At 37.5% G+C, this 19,128-nt stretch overlaps 1 protein-coding gene across 6 annotated transcripts in view; it reads right to left on the bottom strand.

The window, feature by feature from the left end:
- The window catches only part of LOC137281271 (disks large 1 tumor suppressor protein-like), a 285,708-nt gene that overhangs the window by 104,372 nt on the left and 162,208 nt on the right, over window positions 1–19,128 (bottom strand). For all 6 annotated transcript variants that reach the window (XM_067812423.1, XM_067812424.1, XM_067812425.1 and 3 more), the window contains exon 7: window positions 14,131–14,255. In XM_067812423.1, coding sequence (XP_067668524.1) covers window positions 14,131–14,255 — 125 coding nt within the window. The remainder of the gene's footprint in view (window positions 1–14,130; window positions 14,256–19,128) is intronic.

Below are 19,128 nucleotides of genomic sequence, written 5' to 3'. Positions count from 1 at the left end.
TCCTGTGACACCAGGACTCTTGTAAATGATTATTACTTCATCAGTGAATGGTAGACAATAATACCGACATTGCAATGAAAATAATTCTTTGATGTAAAACTGGGTTGAAAATTGTATTAATGGATATCCTGTAATCAGAGATGACACCAGGTGTATGTAAATACAGCATGCATGATCAGCCATATTGGAAGAAAACTATGGAGAGACCACTAATTTCAGTTCATTATTATTGTAGTTTGTTAAATGCATTTTGACTAAAACACACAAGCAGACAAAATTAAAAGAAACAAACAAAAACACACACACAAATTTGTTACATTTGTCAGTTCAGGATGAACATGTTTGTTGTAAATGTATATTTGTTGCCTGATGCACACAGTGGTACACCTGCCATACAACGGCAGCATGCATACATACCACACCCAGTCTCGTGATGGACAGGGTACCCAGTTACACATTTACTGACTTTGTTGAAATTGAAAAATGTTTTCACTTGTCATGTCAAGGTCCCAGGTTAGAATCCCCACATGGGTTCAATGTGGTAAGCCCACATCTGGTGTCCCCCAGCCATGATATTGCTGGAATATTGCTAAATGTGACACTGAATTAGACTCATTCACTCTCTGTAATCAAGAACAAAATAAGATTCTTGTCTGAATAAAACAATGAACAATGAGTTAACCACATGCCCTTACTTACTTCAACAAATAATTCCACATTTTGTTCATATAACATTTTTAAAAGAAATAAATTGAAAATAATAAATACATGTTTTTATCACCCAAGAGACACTTTCACTCAATATTCATTTCCTTCTAAGCCAACACTGTATTCATCTTGCCAAACCTTTAATACATATGAAACAGTTATTTCCAAATTCACAGCACTAATTAAGCATCATTTCCTTTCGAAACACTCAGTGCTGATTTTAAAACATCTGGGTCCCTGCTATCTTGCATTAAGCACTGTATTTACAACCATATTTGTTCCTTTCAATCTTTAGTTTCAGGAAATTCATGAAAATCTGACAAAAACTAATATCCAATGATATCGACATTCATGGAAACAGTGCCAAAATCACCAACCATTTTCAACAGCTTTCTTACTTCTTCAGAAAACCTGCACTTGTTTGAACATCAATAATCACAAAGTGACGCAAATTCAACAATATTTGTATTGGTGGGGAAGCACTCAAGAAAACAAATGAATTCCCTATTCGCCAAAGTCCTGACTTTTTCGATAATTTCTACTAATCAATCTTGTTTATAACCAGCCTGTTATGATAATTTGATACTCCTAAAAGCTTGGGTTGACACCTACCATCGTTACTTGTGAAATTAACATTTTTCCATATACAGCAGAGGGCATTACTGTTCATTAAGAGATAGCATTAGCACATAATCTTGACAAATAACACATGCTCCATGAATATAAATGGATGGCAATTACGTCTTTATCCATCTCAAAAAACAGAATTATATTGTATTTTGTAACCAACCTCTTTCCGTGAAAGTAGGCTGAGATAGTAAATCAAGCTCCTAACACAGGCATGCAAACACAGTGTTGTGGAGTGTTACCAATTCAGCTTATTGCATGCATCCACTACAGTTATACAGTGGCCACAGTGATGAATTATTCACACCCATGTAGTAATGGATGTCTATATCACCCCAGATGAGCCAGTATACATCGTATTTACACTGCTAGTATGCTATTGCCAGGACAATGGGAATAGAGTCAAAACATTGTTTGAACCTCAAAGGATTTCACCAAGTGAATATTCAAAATAAAAAGATTTCTCTCAGTGAAGGTACTAAAAAATAAGATTTAAAACATTCAAAAAGGTGTATGGTGTTTGTCAGCTATGTTAGTATTTGAAAAAAAAAAAAAGTTCTGTAAGAATTTGGGAAACAAATCCGGACACATTAGGCAGCATCTGCTGCAACTCCTCAAAGATCACTGATGTCATCGTCAACTGAAGGTGTAAATATATGCATGTGCTAAGATGCCTGAATAAGGCAATACATATATTGACCTGCTTTGGTATTGTTGAAAAAAGAATGATGCAAAGTGCTATAGGTAATATATTCTTTTTTTTCAGTTCAGTTTTCAGGTAGAAAGGTAGATGTCCCAACCTAATTAAGGTTACTAAATATAGAACATATCCAACATATCTCACTATCACTTACAAATGTCAACAAACAGAAATGTTAACAAAGAATATGATCAATATATCTCCTTATGAAGGATTACAAAATTACAATGTATCCTATTTCCCCACGACATGCAATAGCAATATCTTCCCCATTAATAAACCTTCATCAACAAAAATATAAATCAAATAAGGATTACTGTTCACAAATATACAATATATCCAATGTCTTGACAAAGAGCATACAAGAATATAGCCAACAAAAGGAAGAACTCTGCTACGGAGTAGGCACAGAATCCCTCTCACACATATAATTATTTTCACATTCTCTTTCTTTCTGAAACAGCCATGTATCACTGTAATCTCCATTAAAGCCACTGACTCTATGTAGAGAGATCCTCAGATCCTATTCATCCACGCTAACATGTTTGAATTTCTTTGACACAAAACAATCGATAATGTGAAGAAAAATACTGAAAATGTCACTGAATACAAATATATCCTTATGTTTAAGCTATCAAAGCACAAACAGTCCAGTTTCCATACTACAACAGGCACTGCGAGTCATGCTGCTCTATAGAAATCAATGGCAGAGAAAGACAATTGAACTCCAATTAATCTGAAATAATTGATTAGACAGGAGAAGAATTAAATTTGTGAGTAGATGTCAAGCTCCAGTAATCAATACAGTGATCTAACCTTCTATTCACAGCCCTGTGCAAACACGGACTGTCATACATATGAAGAGTGAGTGAAGTTTTAAACTAAGTACAGTGTAAGCTGTATCTAGTAATATTCAAACATGTCATGGCTTGAAATAAGCACTTTTAAGTGCAGAAATAAACTCAGACCTTTGGTGTGATAGCTAATGGTTGAACAGCTTGGCTACTATGTCACTTCCATAATTAGAAGAATTAGTGATATAAATAGCACTTGAATAACAGACAGACATTTTCATCTAAAGTTCATTCGAATTGTAAATAGCGTCTTGTCTTAGAATAACATCTACTAAAATCTCTTTTGAAATGAAATTGATTTCATCTGACATTTATTAGGACGACAAATTTGAAATATTTATAACAAATGAATCAGGAGGTCCATTAACATTTTCAAGACTACATTCTTCACTGTTGAAATTGCTGCCTCACATGTTAACGCGTCTGTTCATTAAGATAGACTTCATATTGGGTTCAGACTATTGAAACAACATAACGTGTAATATTTTTAAGATATTAAAATAAATCATTGATTCATCATCAAGCAACCAATAGCAAATACATGCTACAAAAAATAAATAATTCATATAAAGATAATAATTTGATAACTTCTATCAATTCTGACACCAGTGCCAGTTACTCCAGATAGATAGTACGGTAACAACTGGGCAAATTGAAAATGAAACAATCTGAAGGAAAACCAAGTTCTGTGGATAGTCAACTTCTTTATTGCAATGGGTGCAACGTTTTGGTGTAAGTACTAATACTGTTATCAAGCAAGTGCTTGATAATGGTGTTAATACCTCCATCAAACATTTGTTTGATAACGGTGTTAATACCTACATCAAACACTTGTTTGATAAAGGTGTTAGTACCTACACCGAAACATCACAACAATGCAATAAAGAAGTTTGCTATCCATACAACTTGGTTTTCCTTCATCTTGTATACAACTTCTAAAATGCCTCGCAAAGAAACAAAACAATTTGATACAAAATAAATCAAGAAAATAAATCAAGAAAAAAATTAACTACCAAATGTTAAAAAAGCACTCAGATATCTATAAACAAAGTCCACCTGTATTTTATCACATATAACTTGGTTTTAAAGTTCATTCACTTAAACCAAAACTTTCAACAACAAGCGAAACAAGATGAAACTGGGGTGCAGCAAGAGTTGAGCTACAGGTGCTATGTGCAGAGAGTTTTGTATATTACCTGTAGATGCGAACCTCATACAGGCCTGGGTACATGGTCTTAATTTATCAAGCCTATCAACCGCCCATCTACAGCACATCACTGCAGTTCCCCATCAAGAAAGCCAAATACGATTTGATAGGCATTCCGAGTCGTGCAAGTTCCCATAATTCCCTGGACAATTAAGAAACTTCTTCGAAGCAGGCTGGCCCGAGTTGCATGGAGAAGAATGTGTGTTTCCACGAGGCCTGGACGTAGTGGTAAATTTAAATCAATTACACGCAGGAAAATCATGGACTGGCACTTTGCACATGTCAGCTGGGGTCGTCAAAGGCGCTGGATATCTCGTGGGACGGGAATAATTCATGTGGCTAGTTCAACACAAAGTGCTCCTTCTTGCCCAGCTTCTCTGGGAGGACGATGTCATTGATGCCTCCCCAGCAACATCGCCAACAATTAACTGTGGACAGCATCCACTGGATACTTTACCCCAACTACACAAGTCAACAAACTAACAAAAGTTGTCCGTTGCAACCTGGACTATATGTGTATGGGTCACTGACAGCAGTGATGGTGTTGAAAAACATCTCTCCCTCAAGTTTGAAAGAAAATATGGATTTTGACACCTTGATTGTGACAGGGTGCAAAACAGGATTACCTAAACAGAGAGGCACATCAGGCTTATCAATGATTTATACGTCCATGATGGAAGCTGGGAGATGTCCGAGATACTCTCACCTTTCCTATAATCAGGTTACAATTCTCTAGCGACGCCACACTGACTATGAAGGACAATAAATGGATAATGTTTTGTGTTTAGATAATGGTGTATAAATTAATCAAGCCATTCCTGCTTGCTGACTTAAGATAGGAAGCTATTGAGAAAAAGCATTTAACGAATTGAGAGGGCTATGGGATTTTCCTGCTTAGAGTCTTAACACTCCTTGGTTCAATATTGTGGTCGTGAATGCTCTTATGATGGCAAATAGCTGCTATCGAGCTGAATCTCTGGGGGAATATGGTCCAGATAAACTCTCAGATTGCTTTGTGGCATCTGTTTAATCTTTATGGAAAACATATTGGTAACTTTTCAATGGAATGGACAAAAGCGCTAGTACAAGGCCAAAGGGAGACGTACAATATTGCACAGTTATGGATACAGATGTGTGTATATTGGCCTCTATATCTTCATGTGTCCATATGGGATCCACATACTAAATAATTCCCATCGTTCAGTTGCATATATTTAACCAGTTGTGTCAGGACTTGGCGAAAATTTAAAATTCATGAATGGTTTTAGAAAATAGCCATTGATCATGTATATGAATGACTGACTGCAATAGAAAAATGGCATTCTAACGATGAGTTTTTTCAACTTAACATTTTGCTGAGGCCTTAGGTATTTAAATTGGTTTACTAAACCAACTGGAGAACCAATTTGAAATTATAAAAGACATTTCTCAAAACTCTTTCAGTCGGTTGCAGAATTAGGTGAAATGGAAAAGAACACGAGAAATTGTCACTGCCTTTTGTAAGAAATGGTTTGTAAGAAGTACAGAAATATCTGTTTTAAGTGACAATTCACAAGTCTTGTTCAATATCTTGACATTTTATCTTGTCATTTTTTGTTAATTCAGTAGTAGTAGTACTAATCTAGTAGCTGAATAACATACACAAACATCTATAGTTTTTTTTGACTAAACACATAAGCCTTCGTAAACAATCTAATAAAGATTACAGGGTATAAGGAAATAACCTTGCAGTAACACTCTTCATTGAAAGCAGCAACTGGCCATTCACAAAAAAGATAAATGACACCAAAACATTTCACAGAAAGACCAAAGGACGAAACATTTAGCACAAATGAAAACAGCAATTAGCGAAATGTCCAAGCAGCCCTGACAGTTCATTCCCCTATGTTAGCAGCCATCACATCAGACTAAGTAGTGACATTTTGCTGTCTACAACTGTTCAGTCATGAACCATAATTGAAAATTGTGTGATGCTACTGGACTAGTTGAAAAATGTCTTAACGGATTAAAATGTGAAATCCTTCAGACTTTACACTGCTTTAGAAAGCTTTTCCTGAATCCAGTCTTCTTTTGTCTCTAACCACTTGGCTTGGTGAAATGGCAATCCCGTTAATTAAAAATATAGACTGATCAATATTTATCGCAACAAGATTTTATTCTGCAATATCTTGAGTTTAGTTATCATGGTAAGAGACCGCTCAGTTTTACATCACAGCCTGTGTTTCAACTATAAGAGGTTAAGCAGAGAGAGAGAGGGTACTTAAAAAGTTTCCAATAACGCTTGTATTTAACAGGGTCCATAAACATGGGACTGAAGATTTGTGAGGGCTGTTGAGCATTCGACAATGATGTGTTTACAAATGAAACATTCAGGCATCTAATACTCGTCATAAAATTCACAAACAGATCTGTTTATCTCCTCATTAAAACCACAGAACTAGTTAACCAATAAAATACATGTGTGGTGAAATGGGTTTTAATGTAGTCTCTGAGATTATGCCACTCATTAAAAGACCTGCATGTGTGTATGAGCGAGTACTTGAGTGCCTCTCTGAACTTAGGCCAGTGTTTTAGTGCAAGTCCAGCAGGAAACACACAGTAGTTAACGTGGATCATCAGTCATGGATCATTTGCAGGCGATGGCAGAGTCCCTTTTGTACCAAATGGCAGGTATGATAAAAATAATGAGTGAGTTGGGTTTTATGTTGCTTATAGCAATATTTCAGTAATATCACGGCACATTGTACCTATGTGGGGAATGAACCCCAGGCCTTAGACGTGATATGTGAATGCCAAAACCATTAGGCTACCCACATTAGCAAGTTTCACATGGTTTAGTGTTTAGTGTGTTACCTGCGGAACCTTTGGCCTCTCTGGATAGATTCTCTTCACTACAGCATGGAAGATTCTGTATCAATTATAATTCAATGGAGTCAGGTCAACTTTGATATCTGAGGTGTGTTAACTGTGGAACCTGTATCCACTGACACAGTCGCAGCGAAACAGGCGTAAACATGTACCTCTTTGGTGATACCTTTATTGACAGGTGATAACAGACTGACGACCATAACAAGGGACTCAGTCCACAAAGTATTCGTAACAGTATGACATTTGTAAGCTGTAGAGTTACGACAGGTCGTAATGTTACCAATGCTTTGAGGAATGGGGCCCAGGAGACTTTGGGGGTTTGAGTCCCCAAATAATAAATTCTGGAAACCAAGAAAAGTCACCGAGTTGCAGCCCATAAGACAAGTATGCCACCAGCTCCAGTCTGATAGGTTTGGCTAAGCTGATATTTGAATCCATATCTGTGAATTCTGTCAACCTTACAATGTAATCGTTTCTGTATTTAAACAAGTGTGCCAGCAACGATCCAAGACTGAGGATGACTTATCTGAGATTCAAACCCAGGACCCGTGAATCCAACCAACCTTGAAGTTCAACATTTTCTTCACTTAGGTCAATGAGCCAAGAATGATTCAAGATCGAGGATGACAATGTTGTCTGATCTGAGATTTGAACCCAAGAACCTATGGACCCTGCCTACCTTGAGATGACTAAGATGCCATCTGTGCCCCCATAAAACGTGGACCGGACACAAAGCTGTTGACTTGGCATGTAGGTCAAACATCCAGAAGCTAAGTACCTGTCTTGAATTTTCTTTAATCAGGTAATGGCTGATGGCTTTACACAAAGAGGGACATTAAACCTAACTAGCTGGTAGGAAGTAGGGTGCGTGCACGGCACTTCCTCCAGAGTTAATGACCAGCATACGATGTCACTGCCTCTGTAGATGTCTGCTTCTCAATAAAGAACCTCAACATTCATCAGATTCAATTAAATGAGCTAGAGGGATTGCCATGTCACATCTGCAGGAGAATCATTGGTCATTTTAGTTCACTTTGTGACCACCAGGACGACCGTACATGACACCTATTCCAAAGCACAGGCGACGTTTACGAGGCAATCAAGTGATGTTAGATTACTGGGGAAAATGGAGGATTATTATAGTGTGACATCTCTCTCATGAGACTTGCATCCGTCACGACAGTTCCGATCTCCGTCATTCCTCAACATGAACAAGAACCATAACTCCTCCTATAACTGCTCTGAACATCCGTCTCGTCAATTATTTCAGACAGAGGGGCCCCGGACGTTGTCAACATGAAGAGCCATCCGTCATTACAGCTTGTACCTTGAGCTTGTACAAGAATACATTTCCATGTCCGGACAGTACCAAGTTTGCTCATGCTGATGGTTGGACAGACTGGGAACTGGGAAGTGTCTTCATGATTGCACTGAATTAACTGAAAATTTCCATAAATTTAAGGTTCCATTAGAAAGATTTTGGAAATATTCATAGTTTAAAAATACACACTTTCACTGCAGTAGGAATATTGAGGTATACCCTAACAGAAACTAAGTGCTGAAGTTTGGGTTTTTTTTTTTTTACTGGGTATCATCATGTTGATTAAATAAGGTATATTTCAGTATTACCAGACTTCTAAATGGGAAACATATTATGGGAGTTAAAAGTTCACACTTTACATCCAAATATACTTCTAAGTTACATATAGCTAATTTTAGAAATAATGAGTCCATTTATGTTTTTTTCAGGAAGTTATGTTATGTCATGGAAGAATTTACTTCAAGTAATAAATTTATTCAGAACAAGAGTTTGTAACTAATGTGGCAAAGCCCCCCTCGCCAAAGAGGAAAGTAATACTTATAACATATTCACTACTTTTTACTTTTTAGCCACACAGATGCATGAAATGACTGGTATTTGCATATGTGCATGTAGGCTGCTGACAAAATTGAAGACATTGGTTGCAATGTTTTATCAGATATTACTTTAAAATAAGTTTGAAAATTGAACAGAGTGTTGTGGTCACATTGATAATAAGATCAATCTCACCAAAATCAACTGATGTCTGTGTAATCACTGAAAGTAGGCTGTCATCAAATTTGAAGACATTGGGTACAACTGTGCATGAGATATCAATTTAACAAAAACTTGAAAATACGGTAAAGGTCACCAAAATCAGCTGGGGTCCCCCACAAAAGGCTATTACAAACATTTTAAGACATTGGGCACAACAGTTCATGAGATATCGAGTTCAGAGTCTTGGTGACCAGGGGGGCGACAAAAATTCTATAATCGTTTGGAATTATGTCACATATATCGGTATTTTCCAAATGTCCAGACCAACACAACTTCTTTTTTAAGAAGTTCCCTTACGTTTTTAGGAGTATACGAAAGTTATACTTTCAGCAAACAGGATTGTCAGTCATGATATGAAATTTGCAATTAAACCGCAAAAGACATGATAATTTACCTTTAGAGTTTGGAGTTATGTTTGTGCTTGGTACTGTATTTTTAGAGGCGATGAAGATTGTATGTCTCAAAAACTGAGCCAGAAAGATCAATCAGATCTGCACATGTCACCTACAGTCCATTTGAGTCAGAAACGGAGTCATGTTTATCATTTATTAATACGAAACAGCTGTCAGATATTTGAACATTTTCCGGACTCCACCTAAAAAGTTGTTAAAGAAACTATCATATGTCACGGCGGAGAAATAGTACCTAAAAATATTATTCTTCAAGAGAATTGTTCTTGCACCAAGAGAAACATATTCTTGTATTATGTTATTGCAGGGTTTAATCTAGAAATTTATACAACAATCATATTTTATTACAATTTACTGTATCAAATGGGATCAAATTCAATTTCAACACCAATTTGTGATATTCCGCATGTGATGACTGATCATGATTAGATAATATATGTAGGATGGTGGTCTGACTCAAGTACTGAACATACCATCTTGGTACAGTCCTTAAGGTGAGTGAATGAGTGAACGAGTGAGTATGTGAGGTTTTACGCCACTTTAAGCAATATTCCAGCAATATCACAGCTGGGGTCACCAGAAAATGGCTTCACACGATGTACTAATTTGTGGAATCGAGTCCCTAATCTACCCCAACATCCAGAGACTAAGGACAATGCTAGGATCTTGGCTTTTATTCAGTTTTGTGCAGTACTTGAGTTGTGAACCAAAGTCTTAGAGTTAAGCTTCCTTTTTGAGTGAAGAGACATGACACCTGCGACAAATGTCAGTTTCGGGAAAAATATCTCAGGCAGCCATCTTGGTCATCGCTATCCTTCTACAGACAATCATGAGAAGCCAACACCTAAATTAACACATGGACCTTTCAAATGCAATCTTGTCATGAGGTGACAAATATCAACCTTGTTTCCTTCCATTTTCTTTGAAGTTGCCGCGATCATAATGCTTACCAATAGACTTTACCATGGGGAAAATGCTCCCAATTTACTATTAAACCATCTGACAGCAATGTGTTTGTTAAACAATGCTGGCTGATTATATGATGTTCATAAAGGTCAGTTGTGACACATCAAGCCACACAAACAGGTCTTGGCTGGCGACAACAAAGGCTTCATCTGTCTCCCTGGACTCCTGGCCAGATCATGGAAAATGGCATCTGTCACTTACCACTGCCTAACCTGATAGGTGTAGGATTCACATCTCCCAGAAATCTTTCACCTCAGCGCTGTGTTGTCACATGCTTGATGACCTACTTTCATTCTACCTAATTATTTGGACATAATTAAGATGGCGTTTGATGCTCACAGAAACATTTCTGCCTTGAAATTTCAACATTTTTCCAGCAATGTATGGGAACTAGGATCAAACTCAGGATTCTGGCATGAAGGCACCAATCAAATTCTACCATATTTCATCAGGGACAAATGTCAGATTGTTTCAAGAAGGAACTAGGTCCAAACACAGGACTCAAGCCTGATTAAACAAATCCACTAGTAACCCATCATGACCAATAAAAGTCAGACTGATTTAAGCAAGCATCAGTCCCAAACACAGGATTCTGGCAGGATCAGTAGGTTCACCCACCAGCTACCTTACATCCGTCTTGACAGGGAACAGTCTGACCAATTCAAGCAGGAGCCAGCATTACACATATGACAAAGGGACTAAAGAAGATAATTTACAAGTGACAAATGTACTGCAGACACAACAATTCAAGTGTTTCGTTGGACAAGAGACAAGTGGCAAGCTATCTGGATATGGTAAACACCAGCAGTAAACAAAATCAGAATTCCAGAAGCAGGTAATCAAGGCTAACACCAATTCTGGCATAACAGTGTAAGTAAAGCTGGGTACAAAATTAATTTGACAACATTGCCCCATGTGCACTGTACATCTACTGTGGTGAAATCTCCAGATTCAACCATCGGAGCAGTATTGACAGATGTCCCAGATTTCTACCCTTTGGTCTTCTTGTCATTCAGATCAGTTTGTACATCTTCACATCCATATGCATGGAGTTGTAACATCTTTCATTTCTGTGACCCACCTATACTACTAATCAAGAACATGTTCCTCCAGATCACAAACTGACCTATACCTCATCAGTTTCACAACCTGACATTGGTATCGTCTGGTGTGCAGGGTCTATCCAGGGCCAATATGCTTTCAGACATTTAAATTTACTTAATAATTCATAAGTGTCTGAAATTGATGGTGTGCCTCTAGAGGTATGCTCCAGTAACATTTGAATCAAGGGACCGTAATAGTCTATGGATATGACCTTGTAAGGTTATGTCCAGTTTCAAAACATATGCAGTACATTTGTTTTGCAATATGTGTATCAGTATTGTAATCCGCACTGGGAGCTAAAGTGTTTGACAGTAGTCTGTACATGCACATCCTACTGTCACCATAAAACAAATATTACATTGCACGGTCAACTGCTAACATTTTGTAGTCATTTTGTAGATAAGACTCTGAAAGAAACATCTGTCATGCTTTTTTTTTCGCTTCAACCGGCTCCGAAGGGAATCATCATTTATCAACTGCTACCAATGATTTTTAAAATATACAAATTATAATTATAATATTTTACACAAATATACTGATGACAGAATAATACCGAAATAATTGTGGGTGGAAAAGTGTAACGCAGTTTACCAGTGCAACCATCGTCCTTTCCCACACCAAATCACACAATGTTGACTTAATAAGTCTTGCTCAGCTTGACTTGTATTTCATATTGAAACAACGATTTCTCAGACACAGAATGTTTCTAATCACTAAGCATACATCACTGGAATCGACTTTACATGGGAGGTTTGACCCCAACACGCTGACATGATAGCTATACATCTACAATCAAGAGAGATGTTTGCATTTCACGCAAAAACAGAAGTGGGCCTATCCTAAACCATTCCTGTACACACCCAAACTTTCACTCCAGAAACATGCAGCACAAACATACAGTACAACAGAGACCTATCCCTTAAGCTACTCTCAACAAATACTTTATCAAAACTTATCCTTGAAAAACAATTACTCCAGACAGGTGAAATAACATGACCAAAAAATCACAACCAACAGAATCAGACACATTTTTTCATATCAACCTTTCACCTCCATAACAAACCCCAACACAATCAGACACAATATTGCATTTCAACCTTTTACCCCAATAGCAAACCCCAACACAGACACATTATTGAATTTCAACCTTTTACCCCCCATAACAAACCCCAATACAATCTCAGACACATTATTGCATTTCAACCTTTTATCCCCATAACAAAACCCAACACAATCAGACACATTATTTCATTTCAAACTTTTAGTCCCAAAACAAAACCCAACACAATTAGACACATTACTGTATTTCAACCTTTTACCCCCATAACAAACCCAAACACAATCAGACACATTATTTCATATCAACCTGTCACCCCCATAACAAAAGCCAACGCAATCAGACACATCATTGCATTTCAACCTTTTAACCCCATAACAAAACCCAACACAATCAGACACATTATTGCATTTCAACCTTTTACCCCCATAACAAACCCAAACACAATCAGACACATTATTGCATTTCAACCTTTCACCCCCATAACAAAACCGAACACAGTCAGACACATTATTTCATATCAACCTTTTACCCCCTACAACAAACCCAAGCACAACTGCACACATTATTTCATATCATCCTTGAATCCCCACAACAAACCCCTGCAAACAAGCCAATGCCCAACTCATCTCCCTCTTCATCCAACTATCATTTAGCTGTGTATTTATCACCCTGTACTGCAACTGAATGTACAGTCAAGGGACTGGGGTACGACACTACACATATATCTGTTGACTGGTCCAAAACGACCAGGACAGACGTAAGTAACCAAGAACTGACCAAGACAATCTCCAGGTCAAGTATTCATGGGTGCTCTGTAACCATTACCCAGGCATTAATCCATCTCAAAGTTGGGGCACCTAGAACCACATGACCTTCATGACAAGTAATGGCCATGTTATCAGTCTCCTTCAAGTCCTTCACTGTTACCAGCCAATACCAGTGCCAGACATTTAAATCAGCAAGTCCCCCTCAGTGTCAGGTCCTGCTGCTGTGACAGAGTGGAAGCTAATGGTGTATGGCTAAGAACAAAGACCTTCAACTTAGGCCTGGTTGACATGGAATCAAGGGAAATGTATGTGTTTTACACCACTCAGTAAATATCACAACTACAATGCAGCAGTCTGCAAACCGATTGGCCATGAGGCAATACTGAATAAGCATCAATACCATGCTGTCAAGATGTTGCAGATCAGACAGCTGGACTTTTCTGGTGGATTATTTTCAGGTAATACTACTACATGCTACTGTGCTCCCCGAGTTAGTCTTGCTTGCTGATGCTTTCTTGTTTCTGTTTAACGCCACAAATTTTCCAGGTATATGATGGAGGTATGTAAATAATCAAACCTGGTCCAGACAATCCAAAGATTAATATGAGCATTAATCTATGCAGCTGGGGCAAGAAGACGTGTATTCCCATGTCTCTCCATAATTCAGCTGACAGACATGAGGTGTTGTAGGCCTCTGCGATCTTCATTTAAGTAGGAAGTATGAACATCAAAATTGTCAACACTCTGGATCCTGAAACCTTGAAGTATCCATGGTAACTTACTTAAGCCTCTTGTCTGCTGCTGCTGCTCCTCCAGGGATGATCTTGGTGATGAAGATGCTGGGGTCCTCACCGATGTGGGGGTTGTCACTGCCTCCAGCAATGCTGAACCCAAGGCCTGTTGTTCCCTGGAACAGACAATACTTATGAAGCACAAGCGTTTGTTGGTGTGTTTCTTGTTTAATGGTGGTGAAACAGAGAAACTCAAGAACCAGTTATTCTTTACAGGGTGTAGTGAGTGAGTGAGAGAGGGAGTGTGCAGGGGGGATTCTGTGCCCAAACCTTTGGACAGTACATGGCGAAGACGCAGGACATAATTTTCTGCAGAAATTAGTAAGCTCACATGAGTGAATAGAACTATATGCATAGAGTACCAAACTGATGCAGATTTTAGATGGTTACCACCACAGTGACACCAACTAGCATTGGTAGGGAGCTGACAGGCATCTGTATTTGAACCTGTAATATATGATTCTGCCATGACCAAGGTAGACAACTCTGAAAAGCATATCATCACGCCTTACACTACAAGATGTCATGCTCTCCTGCCATGGGGCGGTTTATGACTAACACTCTCTAAGGACGGAAAGCGAGCATTCCTAACAATGCCTAACATGAATATTAAACATCAGACAATCTTTAGTAACTTTCTCCTGGTCATGTCGAACACTGACATTTACTTTGAGGCTTTTGTCCACAACAACAATCTTGTCCTCGGGAGATAGTAATCATCATCTAACTTCAGACTTAATACTGTTCACATTTCTATTCAAAACCATTCCTTTGAAGAAGTATAATAAGTTTGGCTTGCTGATGGCCAATGAAGCAAAAAGACCACTATGTCTGATATCCAATCTCTGGTCTATTTCAGTTGCAAAGGTCTCTAAAAAGAACATTGTAATGTTAAGTAGGAATCACAGTGTCTCGTTTGCTGTTGTCACTTCAGTCTACCAAAATAGACTGGAAGAATTCACATGTCCTTAGCAACTAAATGTCTGTTTTGATTTGCTTTACTCCACACTGAAGTTATTCAGGCAAACCTGAAAAACTGTGGCCTGAATATATTGGACCAGACAACCCACTGATTGATATAGAAGTTTTGTGCTTTAATCATTTGGGTTACACATGTCCTGTGTTGTACATGAAACCACAAAAAAACCAAAAAAACCCCATTTAGTTCTTATCTGCACACTTAACAATGTTATGATGAGCAATGAGTTTACACTGAGTGAGTGAGTGGATGAGTGGGTGAGTGAGTGAGTCTGTGAGCAACGTTCTTAGTGAGTGGGTGGGCAGGCAGGTGAGTTAGAGAGTGAGTTAAGGACTGATGTAAGTCTTATATGACAATTATGCCACCAATATAATACTTTGCAAATTAATCTATAAGAACTGAACACGTCTCCACTGACATAAGCAACACTTGTACGACAACCAAACCAGGTTAAATGATTAGACACTGAAAATGGAGCACAACAATCGGCCTACCATATTGCTATCTTCAAATTATAAACTTGGTGTCTCAAAACTCATATTTATCTTACAAAAAATGCACACAACAATATTTTCTTTGAAAATGCTACTTATAACATTTTGTGCAATGAGATTTTTCCATACATTCGTATATCAACAGTATTATTGAGCCTTCAATATAAAAATATTCGTTGAATTTTACTTTTTTCAGGGAAATGACCAAAAATTATTTACCAGAAATCATAACTATTCATGTGCATCCATAAAAGAACATTTACACGAAAATAATAAATATTCTTGGGTAACCTTATGGATTTGCTGTCAAAACTTAACATCTCTCGTATTTTTCTTGTCCTAAAGAAATCTGGCGTCTGAGGAATATGATCTTGCTCTCCGAAATCACGTTCTTGATCCTCCACTGCAAAATTAGATTTAGTATTTCATCCCCTATTAAGCTGACAGATATCAGATACGATGCGAGCCTGGGTGCAAGGATCTGTCCATCCAAACTGCTGTGTGGGGATTGCCACTCTATTATTGTGTAAACAGAGATTCAGATTTGAAGCAAGGATGTGTTTAAAATGTCACGTGCTCTTGTGTTTCTTCAGCTCTTGTAATTACTAAGGATGAAACTTGGGAACCTGATATCTCACTCATCAATTTTGTCGTCTTTGATTATGAATTTTCGTGATTTGGTCATGGAACTGGGGCTGTGCCGTCCGGTCTGTGTAATCGGGAAGATGTTCCATTTTTTTAAAATATAAATGTTGATTTTATTTAAAGGGAAAGAGCAAAAGTTGTGATTTTGTTCAATGTGGTTTGGAACAGCATTACAGTTATTTTCCTGAGTCTGGATCAGACAATCCAGTGACTGACATCAAGAGCATAAATCTACAGAGTCAGGACACAGTGACATGCAGCCATGAAGCCTGACTATTCAGTTCTATTAGTCAAATCGTAAGACATGTACGAGTTGCTGAAGAGAACTATTCCAAACTGGATCTTCATGGATTTAGGTCCAAATGTGAGTGAGTGAGTTTAGTTTTACGTTGCACTCAGCAATATTCCAGCTATATTTCGGCGGTCTGTAAATAATCGAGTCTGGACCAGACAATCCAGTGATCAACATCATGAGCATCGATCTGCACAATTGGGAACCGACGACATGAGTCAACCAAGTCAGCGAGCCTGACCACCCAATCTCGCTAGTCGCCTCATATGACAAGCCTAGTTGCCTTTTGTGGCAAGCATGGATGGCTGAGGGCCTATTCTACTCCGGGACCTCCACAGGTACATCCAAATGTAGTTGAGACACAATCAGAAAACACCCACATTCATTTTCAAAACACAGTAAACTGACAGCCCAGAAAGTTACTTCCCCTTCATTACTGATTTGTCTTAACTGAACCAAACTATTCCACATCAATGAAACATGTACCATGAAACACTATACCCCTCACAACTAATTTCAGCAAAAGTATCATTAAGTACAAACAATTTACATTTGCAACAAACTGCCTTTCCATGACAACTAGCGACATATTTTTCTTTCTGCAAATAGTTTTGTAGCTCATTTTCCCCACACATTGTTTCTCATCAGATAAATGTCTTCAAATATGTCTAGTTAGCAAGAACCTGTGAGTGATGTTGCAGCATGCTTGACAGGTATAAAGTCAATAATCATCTTCATGTGATATGACCTGACAAGACTCTGGCGCCACTGTCATTGGTTTACACAGAAGGAATATAACTGAATCTTGATATCACCTGACAAGACTCTGGCGCCACTGTCATTGGTTTACACAGATGGAATATAACTGAATCTTGACATCATCTAAATTCATTAAGTTCTTCAACCTTTTCAAAGTTGACATTTGTTTCACCTTTGGATGATGAGAAATAGGATGCTAACATTCAAAAAAGAAAAACAATATTACATATTTTCATATTTGTTGGGAATTGATGAAAATACATTTTTCATAAGTGCAATAATTGGCTTTTATGATAATTTGGGGGCAGAATTTGGACTGTAACAGTAAAAATATTCAAACACAAAGAAGTCCCCTAACAAAAATTCACAAAATGTAATATCTTAATTCGGTCTTGACTTTGTTTTCATTTAACCCCTGTCAAAATGAGATACTGAACTACCAAGTGTGGTAATTTACAGTCACTTCAAATGAATCACTTAACATGAAGCTACACCTTCCTTCCATATATCTTCCACACTGAAAACAATTTCGCCCATTAAGTCTAAACACCAAGACTTGACCTGATTGAATAAAACTGTTAGACATTCATCCCCGGAAGTCTAACAATCATAGTCCAGACGTAGATAATTGCTACGTCTTTCTTTCGGATTTACAACAGAATATGTTTAAAAATAATTAAATGCCCCTGCTTAACTGATCTGAAAAAAAATGTGCAATTATTCATTTTGTTTAAAGGCAAAGTATTCTGTAACATGTGGCGTAAATGTTCTACAATGATAGAACATACAACACACATTGAGCATGTTAAACTAATCACAAGAGATGAAGGGTGATATAGGGTTTAACGCTGACATCAACATTACAGCTCCACATGGAAATATGGTTTTGATATAGCTGATTATACTCGTGTGTGCTAATGCTACTTTCACTGCTAGTCCCACTGCTAGTGTAGTATAACATGGATATCTCACTGAGGGATAAGATGTGTGATTTGACCTGTTGCTATCCTTCCATATAGAATGGCTTCAAGAGGATGAGTAATACATCATTACAATCACTTACATGGAATCGTGAGAAATTCTTTTCATTTCTGAACTAAACTACTTCTTCCATTAAAGAAGATTTCCACATGATCGAATTTAAAAAAGAGGCAACATGTTCAACTTGCCGTTAAATAATATTGAAGAGCTATATCCAGATTAATCATCTATGTAATTGCACAATTAGGTCCAAAATAACATCAACTACTTAATAATCACTGTTAAAAATTACAAAATCATGATTCAGAACCTTCCATCATTAAGCTTCTTTTTCAGATCAAACTGCATAATTCACACATAAAAAATACACTATCATCAAAATCCAATTACGAGCCTCTTAAAAAAATATTAAATGTTGACACAATTGAAATATAAATGTGTCACAATCAATACAAATAGTTTGTACAAATCTGAAAATCTTCAGAATTCCATTAAGGCTTTTATCTTGTATGAAACGCACTGAAGTAGCAGATTTAATCCATTGGAAACTAACCTTTACTAATGCTGGGAACAGTTAATCAATCACACCGAAGGGTTTACTGCAAACTGGTAATTAAACTGTACCACAGGAAAGGCTTCAACATCACAGTTTCATGCTGACTAAGCATAAACGTGCCAACACTGACATGCTCACTCTCAACATAAAACCGAAAATGAAGTTCCTATTACAAACAGTCCTGTTACTGTTTCCATGTTATTTTATGCTTCACTTTGTAATAGCCCATTTATAACCTGTTCATCATCATGCATAATGACATGGTTGAAGCACATACGGTAAG

The sequence above is a fragment of the Haliotis asinina genome, chromosome 4, assembly GCF_037392515.1.
Source record: "Haliotis asinina isolate JCU_RB_2024 chromosome 4, JCU_Hal_asi_v2, whole genome shotgun sequence".
Lineage (NCBI taxonomy): Eukaryota > Metazoa > Mollusca > Gastropoda > Lepetellida > Haliotidae > Haliotis > Haliotis asinina.
This window is presented reverse-complemented; position numbering and strand designations above follow the sequence as displayed.